Source organism: Sceloporus occidentalis, unplaced genomic scaffold (genome assembly GCF_023333645.1).
Source record: "Sceloporus occidentalis isolate IW3139 unplaced genomic scaffold, rSceOcc1.0.p SCAF_92, whole genome shotgun sequence".
NCBI lineage: Eukaryota > Metazoa > Chordata > Lepidosauria > Squamata > Phrynosomatidae > Sceloporus > Sceloporus occidentalis.
Genome location: NW_028317072.1, coordinates 1,693,448 through 1,704,539, shown reverse-complemented (window position 1 = coordinate 1,704,539; position 11,092 = coordinate 1,693,448). Strand labels below are relative to the sequence as shown.

The 11,092-nt window shown below is 42.5% G+C and overlaps 1 protein-coding gene across 2 annotated transcripts; it reads left to right on the top strand.

The window, feature by feature from the left end:
• The first annotated feature begins 261 nt into the window (after nt 1-261).
• On the top strand, nt 262-9,318 carry RPL26L1 (ribosomal protein L26 like 1). Of its 2 annotated transcripts, none has more exons than XM_089496658.1 (4): nt 262-355; nt 2,002-2,174; nt 3,916-4,056; nt 9,144-9,318. In XM_089496658.1, the coding sequence occupies exons 2-4, from the start codon at nt 2,007-2,009 to the stop codon at nt 9,270-9,272; spliced, it is 438 nt and encodes a 145-aa protein (XP_089352784.1). In that variant the 5' UTR covers nt 262-355; nt 2,002-2,006; the 3' UTR covers nt 9,273-9,318. The 2 variants fall into 2 exon arrangements, with proteins under 2 accessions (XP_089352784.1, XP_089352785.1); XM_089496659.1 differs by having other exon boundaries at nt 321-345.
• The last annotated feature ends 1,774 nt before the right edge of the window (nt 9,319-11,092 follow it).

Sequence of the window (11,092 nt, the reverse complement as noted above, 5' to 3'; positions counted from 1 at the left end):
AGTGGTACCAAACTGGGTTGTTTCTCCAGTGTGGATGCAGCTATAGTTACAATGGTGTCGAGCTGGATTATTTCTGCAGTGCAGGTGCGGCCTAGGATTAGGAAGAGGTGACACCACTCGACTCAGGCCTCACTGGCTGCTAGGCCTCTCTTTCCAAACTAGCTCCACTTGAGCCTGCGTTCCGGCGGTGCTGCTATTTCACCCTCCAGGACGCAGGGTGGCGCTGGCGAGCACCCTTTGCCCTGTTCCTTCGCTCTATCCGGAAGCTGTTCTCGCGAGAGCCGAGATCTCACTAGTCGGACCGGAAGCGGGCCGGAGCTCTCTTTCCGGGCGGCCATCGCCGAGGTAGCAGCGGGTAAGAGCTGGCGGTGGGAGGAGAGGGTTTCGGAATCCGTCGCCATCCGCTCGTAGGGGGCCGATCGCCGGCTAGAGCCGATGGGGAAAGAAGAAGGGCAGGGAGGCTGTCTGCGGGGCTCCTGTATTGGAGGCGGACGGGGCGCGCTTCGCCCGCAAGGCTCCCCGGCGGAGGGAGGCCTCGGTGGAAGCCAAGGCTGTGGATAGAGTTGAATGGAAGGCGGGCGCCAACGGAGGGGAGGGGAGCCGGCTCCAGTGCGCAACTTAGGCTGCACCCACACTGCAGAAATAATCCAGTCTGACGCCGCATTAACTGCCATGGCTCCATGCTTGGGATTTGTATCTTGTCGTGATGCCAGTGGTCTCAAACAGAGGAGGCTGAACGTCTTAGGAAACTCCAGGTCCCAGGATTCCATAGCATTCAGCCACGGCAGTTAAAGCGGTGTCAGGCAGGATTGGTCCTGAAGTGTGGATTCAGCTCTATAGTGCTCTATACTTTCACCCCTTGTTTTTTAAACCAATGTTTGAAATGGCCTGGTTCCCTCAGAGAGTTTGGTGCAGTTCTGACTGTAGCTGTTTGTATGTCTTTACAAACGTCGGGGTGCCATAGCATGGAGCCATGGCAGTTTACAAGCAGTGTCAACCCACATTCATTCTGCAACATCACCAATCAGCAGCACAGTGGAAATTTGTGTAGAGGCGCCCTTGCCTAAAGGAGGATCCTGAAGAGAGTGGCTTCCCTGACATCCTTCTTTAAGAGTGATGATTCCCAAACTTGGGTCCTCCATTTGTTTTGAACTTCATCCCCCAGAAGCCCCAGCTGCCTTGGCCAACAGTCACTTGGAGGACCAAGGTTTGGGGATCACTGCTTCAGAGGATGGGAATGGCAAAGCCCCTCTGAACAAATCTTACCAAGAAGACCCCAGGATAGGCTTGCCTTGGGGTTGCCATAAGTCGGAAACGACTTGGAGGCACACAACAGCAACAGTGGTAATCCAAACCTGACAATAACCATGTCTAACTTGGATTGTTTTGCACAGGAGCCCTCTTGTTTTGTCTTCACAAACTCTTACTAGTAATAGTAGGGTTGACCGGTGTTTGATGTACAGTTTAGGGAGGTATTTGACAGCATTTGTTTTTTCCTTATCATAGTTTAGGGTGAAAACTATTATGCTCTTTAGTGTGAAATGGTTCAGTGGTTGAGTGTGATCAGTTTCTAAATGAGAAGTGTTCTAAATGCTCTTCTTCAACGAGTGCTTCCTTCAAGTCTGATTCAAGTGCTGTCCATGTAAAATAGGGAAAATAAACACACAAGGGAACATGCCAGCCTTTCTCCTGCACTGTGGCTCCTTTTGTCACAAGGGGCAACTCTCTACAGGACATGCAGCATGTCATCCAGGAGGCTGATCGCTAAACTGATTTTCTGGCATTTTGGATCGCTGAGAGTGTCCACAAAAATCTTCTCCAGACACCACTCTGGCAGCAGAAAGGAGTGGGGCTAGTGCTCTGCCCCATACGTGATTATTTTCCTTACATTCACAATGGTTGAAGAGAACTGTAGTGTTGTTAAATGCATGGGACTTAGAAGCTTTTGTCAATGTGTGTATATATATATGAAACAATTTGATATGTGTTTGCTTCCTCCAGTCAAAATGAAGTTCAATCCATTTGTGACCTCAGACCGCAGCAAGAATCGCAAACGGCACTTCAATGCACCATCTCATATTCGCAGGAAGATCATGTCTTCTCCTCTGTCCAAGGAATTGAGGCAGAAATACAATGTCCGTTCTATGCCCATCCGAAAGGATGATGAAGTCCAAGTATGTGTTTTTAAATATCTATTTCTATGCGAAGAAAAATGAGCTGTCTTTCCAACTCAAAAGCTATAGAAGCCAGTAAAATGGGTGGTTAGTTTTTGAAACATCTTGAGTTCTTCCTTAGGTGTCAGATGTATGAATACTAAATTACTGGTGGTATGGCCTAGTTTACTAAAGCAGCCATTTTGAGTGGGCATGTGTAGTGCAACTGTGTGGATGCTGTATTCTATTAGCAGCTGTTGGAGTTCTAGGTGGATTGTTGTAGTCTCTTTCACAATACACAGTTACAACACATTACCATGGCCCCATTCTGTTAAATCATGAGATTTGTAGTGTTGTGAAGTATTTAGACATCTCTGCTGGAGAACTCTAGTGCCTCGCCAAACATGAATCCTGGGGTTCCATAGGATGCAGCCATGGTAGTTAAAAAGTGCTATAATTGTGTGGTGTGAAAGAGACATGTGTCAGTCTGCTGAAAGAAATCTTAGAAATGTTTTTGTGGCACTTCAGAAGATTAACAAACTACAGGTTTACCACAGTTAATGAAGCAGATGTATTCCTGGGCATTACTTTTATTCTAAAATGATCAATATGCACATGGGAAAAACAACCAGGTTAGGTAAGCCTTTTTAATATGTAAACATACATTTTTAGCTTTCTAGAGACTGCTTCAAGGTTTCTTCCAAAATGCCTCCAGAGATATTTTTTCTTTCATCAACCTCCACTTATGATTTTTATGGCTGAAGTTACAGATTTGTGCTTCTTTAACATGGGGGTGGGGACGGGACTGATGAAGCAGTCTTATCTGCTTTTCCATTTTCTCTCTGTTTTGCCTCTCATACATGCTCATTAAGGGCTTCTGGAAGCAGCTGAAAGTCTGTCTTTCACCAGGCCTTCTACCATCCTCCCAGCGCCAAGAAGAAAGACAACCGGGGTGGGTGGGTGGTAAGGTTAACTTACATATTGTAATTTGGATCAAGTGGGCTCTATTTTGTCTCATTTTGTGCCATTTCTTTTTCAGTATGTCTTTCCAGTTCATATTTCAAATCATTACAGTTGCGTAGAAATCACGTTGCAAAGACGCCTTGTCTGCATTTCTTGTTTTTCCTTTCTGTCTTCTGCCTTGTAGTTTCCATACCTGTACTTGCGTAGCACACACACATCAGGCAACTTACAGTGAGTGAAAAACAGAAGCAGAAAATGTTTTGGAATAGGTATAAAAGCCATATGGAGACATTTATAATTTGGGCTAACCATAGTTTGCCTGATTCAGATGTCATAGTGAGCTGGTTATCACAAACCAGAAAAAATAGAGTTAACATGCCGAGGGGAGGAAGGTGCCTGTACTACCACTGTAGCCATATTATAATTAATAGCCAGATTATGATTTTCAGGATTGGAAATGTCATCTTAATTGAGGCAGAGGAGATGCTGTAAAGGGAAAGCACAGCATTAAAAAAATCTAATTATTCAGGCCCCTTTACTATCCTCAAAAGTGAGGAAGTAGTTTATGGCAGCTTATTCTCTGACATAGAAGTAGCAGTGTTTCTCTTATCTAGTGTACTGTCTGAGAGAGAGCTTCATCTGTGGTATCATCCTTCATACAGCACATAGTTTATTATTTTCTCTTCTGGTGTATTTGCAGCAGGTTATCCATCTTCACCTTGTACTTTCTGCTATGAAACAGAGATAATGGTATTGAAAGGGTGAAAGTGAAAACCCAAAATGATTTCTTCATTCTTAGGTCGTCCGGGGCCATTACAAAGGGCAGCAAATTGGCAAAGTAGTCCAAGTGTACAGAAAGAAGTACGTCATCTACATTGAACGCGTACAACGTGAGAAAGCAAATGGCACAACTGTACATGTTGGCATTCACCCCAGCAAGGTAATTTTGGTCCATACAGTAACGTTTTTAGGGTGGATTCTCACACTTCCAGAACCATTTCGCTGATATGAAATCAAGCCCTGATAGCTATAGAAATAAATAAATACTGGCACAATTTAGTTGTATAATTGACAATTATAGAATTAATCTGGTTAAAATATGTGTGGCCCTACCCCTCTCTTGAAGTTCTGGAATTATGGCTTGCTGTATATCTAGCGTCTGTTTTTGTTCGTGTATTATTCATGATTAGGAAAAAAGTAAAGGATGCAAAGCTTAACTGCTAAAAATAAGGGTAGTCACAAATGTTTTCTTAATATTGGCTAGTTCAGTTATTCCAACCACCAGGCATATTGTAGGTTGGTACAAAGAGATTGCACCTGGGGCAGAAGACAGACTGCATAGCATTTTAGCATTGCCAGTCTGCTCCATGTCTTCTTGAGAGAAGGTCTCCTGGCTCTTGTGCAGACACTGGCAGGGCCCAGATAGTCATTCACGTATCTTCCTCCTGGAATGTCCACCGATTCTTCCCTTCCTCCCCATATTTGGAAGTCACGAAGGAATTTAGTGTAAGATGTTACATCATTTTGCCAGTATGTGTTTTTCTAAAGTAGTGCACATAACAATTTGTGCATTACTATTGTTAATTGATTCTACCTAACCTGATCTTTTGGTATTGCTTTCAAAGAAGACTGAGAGGGTGATGGTTGGCAGGCCATATTACATTGGATTATTATTGGTGTTCATGAACCTTGATGCTTTCATGAGTTAGGTAACTGGGAACAATCAATTACTGATCCAAGGTCTATACTAGCTCTTCAAAACTTTTAATAGCTGCTCATCATAACATTTTTAACGAAGAACTATTTTGGTTTGATACTGTGTCTAGATGAACTCGTGCTGTTCTAGCTTGTGTTAGTAATGTTTCATTTTACTGTGAGTGTTGTACTTTCAGTGGGCTAAATCCAAGGTTCCAGGAGGACTTGCAGAATGCATGAGGGCTGTATTGTGGCCTAGGCATAGCTCCCTGCTATTCCTGCTGAAGTGTTCCTTTCTGCCAGTTTAACACCACACTTGGACACTACCTGTTGTTTATTAGCTATCCTAGCAAAATAGATTTATGCTGGAGGTGTGAAAGTATTTTAACAGTTAACCAAACTTGGCCATTGCATCTTTGAAAGCTTTTCTCACACAACTTGTTCTTTCTGTGACTGGTCTAAATATTTTGCCTTGGACCAGTATTTCTCAAGCTATTTGATATGTTGGGCTGGTATTTTTCCCCAATGTGCCAGGGACCAGTACCATATTTGTTCCATATTATTACCATATTAACATAGTTTCCTAGAATGTTTCCAGTGGCTCACTGAACAGCTTTGGTCCTTTTAACAGCACTGCCTTAGATGAAATAGAGTACAAACCATGTTTATTGCCTCAGTTCCACTTTTAAAATGCCCTTAAGTCAGAGATCTGTTAGTTCCAGACCTGACTATCTTCAAGAAGGTCTTCAAGTATACTGATCTTGTATTTAACAAAAAATAGTTAACATTTTTGCTACATTTTGGTTAACGTTCTACAAACCTAATAATTTATACTGTGGGAACTGTTTTCCAATAAGGTCCTACCTGTCACAGTGTTGAATTAAGGAACCATAAACTAATAAACTACTGGCCAAGGCAAATGGCCTTTACTCTGTTGTCATCCTTCTTGATCTGTCTGCAGCCTTTGACACTGTTGATCCCTTTCAGTCTGGTTTCCGCCCAAGGCATTCCACAGAGACAGCTCTCACTAAGATCTCGAATGACCTTTTACAGGCCAAGACTAATGGCCTTTACTCTGTTCTCATCCTTCTCGATTTGTCTGCAGCCTTTGACACTGTTAATCACTGTCTTCTAGTTGATATACTTTCTGACCTTGGGTTCTCAGACTCTGTTCTCGACTGGTTTAGATCTTACTTGTCTGGCAGATCTTTTGCAGTAGTTGCAGGAGGTCAGACTTCTTCACCTGTTCCCTTATCTGTTGGAGTTCCCCAGGGCTCTGTTCTGGGTCCCCTGTTTTCTCTCTACACGCTGTCCTTAGGAAAACTCATTAGCTCTTTTGGCTTTTCCTACCACCTGTATGCCGATGACACCCAGTTGTATCTTTCCGCCCCTGACCTTTCACCAAGGCTTGAACAGCAAGTCTCGTCTTGCCTCACAGCTGTCTTGCAGTGGATGTGCCCTCGGCGTTTGAAGCTCAACATGTCCAAGACAGAGCTTCTTGTCTTTCCTCCTAAGCCCACCCTTCAATACTACTTTTCTTTCTGTGTGGCCAACATTTCTATTCAACCAGTTCAGCAAGGCCGCAGTCTTGGTTTTATCTTTGATTCTTCTCTGTCGTGTATCCCTCAGATCCAGACCACAGCCAAGGCTTGTAGATTCTTTTTGTACAATATTGCTAAAATCCGACCATATCTCTCCGCCTCTACTGCCAAGATCCTGGTCCATGCCCTAGTGATCTCATGACTTGATTACTGTAACGTCCTCCTGGCTGGGCTTCTTCTTTCTCACCTCCGTCCTTTAATCTCTGTCCAGCATTCAGCTGCACGCATTATCACATCCGCCCACCACTCTGACCACATCTCTCCTGTGTTGGCATCATTTCACTGGCTCCCCCTCCCTTTCCGCATTCAGTACAAGCTCCTGCTGTCGACGTTTAAAGCCCTCCATGGGCTGGCCCCTCCTTACCTATCAGACCTTCTTTCTCCTCACCTTCCCACCAGGGCCCTCCGTTCTGGTAGTCAAGGTCTGCTGTCCCAGTCCAGGATTTCCTCTGCCCCATCCCGGATTCGCCCCTTTTCACTTGCTGCCCCTCACTCCTGGAACCTTCTTCCCCCGCGAGCAAGGGCCATTGCTTCTTTAACCAGCTTCAAAACAGAGTTGAAGACCATCCTGTTCAGAGAAGCGTTTCCAGGCTTGTCGCTTGCTATTTGATGTTCTTTTGATGCCTGTTTTATCGAACCATTTCCTGTATTGCTATGTACTTTATATGTATTAGCCTACTAGCCCCACCACCTTTCCCTTCTCCTTTTATGTCATGTCTTTTTAGATTGTAAGCCTGAGGGCAGGGAACCGTCTAATTAAAAAGATTGTATGTACAGCGCTGTGTAAATTTACAGCGCTTTATAAATAAAGGTTAATAATAATAATAATAATAATAATAATAATAATAACAACCATTGCATAGGAGTTATGTGTGTGATTGGCAGTGACCATAGTTCTAGCATTTAGAAACTTACTGTGGCCTAAGATCTCACCATTAAGAATTGGGTTCTCTTGTACAAAATGAATGGTGCCGAAGTCAGTCTTCTTGCTGCAAATAATGCTACAGAAACTCGTTAAGTTAAAATGGGCTTTGAAGGCCTAGCAAGGATAACTTCTCCCATTCATTTTTCAGTGCCACCTCTAGCCACTTCTTCAGAGATTTTGTGGTTATATTAGATTTCATCAGTTTCATCAGCTTTATAACTATAGGTTATTGTAAAAAATGAGGGAAGTGCTAGATATTAGGGCAATGCATATCACCTCTCACTATTGCAAGTCTGAGCTAGAAAGGGCCAACTGAACCAGTGGGAAAGTCCCATAATATGAGTGGAAGTTCACTTTATGCAGTTGGATTCCACTCCTATTGTTTTATATGTTGGTTACTTGAGTAATGCTTGTTGCCACTTCAAAATTCTGTCTCGTTCAGAAAGAAAACTAGTTCCTTAAATGTAGTTGCCTCCTACTGAACAGCAACATCTGCTTTGACATTATGGCTTCAGGGTGAATGCCAAAATTGCCTTTCCCTACTGCAGATGGTATCAGATTGATTTCTCCTTTTTCAAGAAATTGAAAGTGAAGAACCATTGTATTGATGCAGGGAAAATGCAATCTGCTGTGAATCAGATAGTACTCTTTTGTGAAGGATCAGATATACAAATCAGGGATGTTTTTGCATCCTGTGTTGTTCCTGGGTGGTCAGCTGGTGGTTTTTTCCCTTCCTATGGAAAGCAAAGTAGTTAAGGTCACCTTAATTACCTTCTTTGAGATCTTTAAACAGAGGCTGAATGGCCATCTGTCAGGGATGCTTTGATTGTGGGTTCCTGCATGGCATGGGTTGAGCTGGATGGCCCTTGGAATCTCTTCCAACTACGATTCTATTATTCTAATCCACATAGTTGTTTGGTGTGTATATTTATATAGATTTCTGGTTCTCAGTCTTTAATCCTTTAGATGTCTTTGACTTCCAAGTATTCTCGTCATTATCCACACAACCATTTCCATGAGGATAGGCTGAGAAATTAGTGATTGATGCAGTGTCTCTCAGTCAGTGTAATGGCTGAATGAGATTCTGATTCAGAGTCTCCGTCCTGTCCTAGTCTAGCACTAACAAACAGGATCTTTAAATCAGTGTCTTCTCTCTTATGAACTTGTCTGGAGCCTGTTTTCAGTATCTGAGGGCTTCCTGCATACTTCATTTCCTAGATGGGTGAGGTTAGTAAAGACTCAAGACATGGTGTTACATAGCATCAATGCGAGTTGGCTCCCTCATTATTTAGCTTCTAAATTTTAGGCAATCATTGCTACTTAATTATTGCTGTTTATTGTAATATATGTAGTCTGTGGTTTTGTTTTGGCACTGCTTTTTCCATGGTTTTATTGTAAATCACCATGAGCAATCATTGAATGGAGATACAGTTAAAATGCTTGGTGCTTTACATTTGATTCAGGCTAGCAAATTGAGATGTGTACCCCGTTTCCTCACCATTTTTCTCCCTCAGTCTTGGCAACTTGATTAAGCTTAGGGGAGATGTATCTCCTACCTGTCTGGTGTTGGCAACAGGATGGATGAGGACTCACAGAAATTAAGACCAGTTGGTGCTGTTGGTTCCACTGACTGGGGAGTTAGCGCAAGCCTCATTATTTGTTCTGGTTCAATACAGAGTCTCAGTAAATTTTTGGCAGCCTTCACCCCATGTTTAAATACATTTTCTTGTGAATCACCTTTAAAATAACCTGATTTTCAAACATGGAAGAATGCAACTATTTCTAAATATTACATTTATTCTCTAGGTGGTGATTACAAGACTAAAGCTGGACAAGGATCGCAAAAAGATTTTGGAACGGAAAGCAAAGTCTCGCCAAGTTGGCAAAGAGAAAGGAAAGTACAAGGAAGAAACAATTGAGAAGATGCAGGAATAAAATGGACTCATTTGAGAAACCCATTAAAATTCTAGTGAAATGTAAATGAGTGCTGATTTTTGTATCTGAACATAATATGAAAAAAACAGTAGCCCAAATAACTAGACAATGTCAGAGAACAAATAATATCTGAACTCTTACTAGAATTCAAGATGACTAAACTGAGACTATAGTACTTTTGTCATCTCATAAGATGACAATAAAAATGGCTAGTAAAGTTGAAGGTAGAAAAAAGACCGCCTTGCAAGTGGATTAAGGAAACCAAGGCCCTGAATCTGCAAGAACAGAGCTTTTTATAACAGGCCTCTTGGAGATTTCTCATTGATAGGATCACTGTAAGTCAAAGTTGACTTGACAGCACATAATAATAATCTACTTTAAAGGTAGGAAGCTAAGATGAAAAATAATAGTTCTTGCAACAAGCATAAGCAGTGGAAATCCACTGATGGCTTATACTGAGACCTGTGGTCTCAGACTATTAAATGTGTTGATATGTGGCCTGGAGTTGGAATGGGCTGCAAATATAGTACAGTTAGTAGAAAGAGGGTAATGTGTTCAGTTAATAAACTAAAAATGAATACAGTTGCATTATAAGGGAAAAAATTAAGTTTATGAGAAAATATATACATTAACCTGTGGCTTTGTTTCAAACTTTGACGGGAAGGTGATGCATACATTTTTGGAATTCCTATTTCACCTGTTGTGCACCTTTTGCTTCTGACTAGGGAATCTTGGCAGAGTGAGTTGCTCAAGGTCACCCAGTGGGCTTCCGTGACAAAGGGGAATTGAAGCATAGTCTCCCAGTGTCCTAGTGCAACACTTAAACCTATGCCATTAAAATCTTGTCACCTTCTGCACAATACTAACAAGTGTTATGGTGCCACTGCCATTGTCTGAGTTATCTTTCCACTGTCACCCACCACCACAATCCCCATATTGCTGCCCAGTAGCTGTTTGGCCCATTTAGTCTGACTCCTCAGCAAAAGCCTGTCTGACATGGGAGATCCTACCAGTAGGACTGCTGCCATCAACATAGCTTCTTCCCTCACAGGAGTATGCAATCTCACCACCTTGGAAAGGTAATGGTTAGGTAGAAGCAAGAAGGCTAGATTAAACGTTCCTTAGCCCTTTGTGTGTATATACATGTGTGTGCCTTCAAGTTGCCTGGTAACCTGGTGATCCTATGAATTTCATAACATTTTCATTGGCAAGTAATACCCAAGAGATTGATTTGGCAGTTATGTCCTCTGAAACAAGTGAGAAAAAAAATAATCCCCTCACTTCACCTTCACATCTGGGAATAGCCCCTTAAGATTTCTCTCGTTACAAGTTCATCTATGTGTTTTTGAATTCCAAGCTATGAGAAACAACAATTAGTACTTAATTTGTGCCATTTAATGACATCACCAGGGGCTGTCCCAAAGTCTCAGGTTTGACCTGTGAACTAGAAACCCTTTGTGCCAGCCTGCTATGACATCACTGTTCGTGAGCAGAAAATGGAAGCACTCTTGTAATGAACCTCAACATAGCATTTGCACTGCAAGAGAGCTAGAGTGGTGTTCTTTGAGCATCAGACTATGACTTGAGATCAGGGTTTGATTTCTTGATCCACCATGGAAATGCACCAGGTGACTTTGAACAACACACACTCTCCACCCCAGAAAACCCTGGAGATAGGCCTTGGGGTCGACGAGTCAAACGACTTGAAGGCACACACCACTAGTGGAGTACCCAGTGTGGTGTGGTTTGAGCAATCGACAAGAACCCTGGGGATTTGGATAGTAGGTCTTGTAGGCCTCCAGATGAGGAGGTATTTAAAA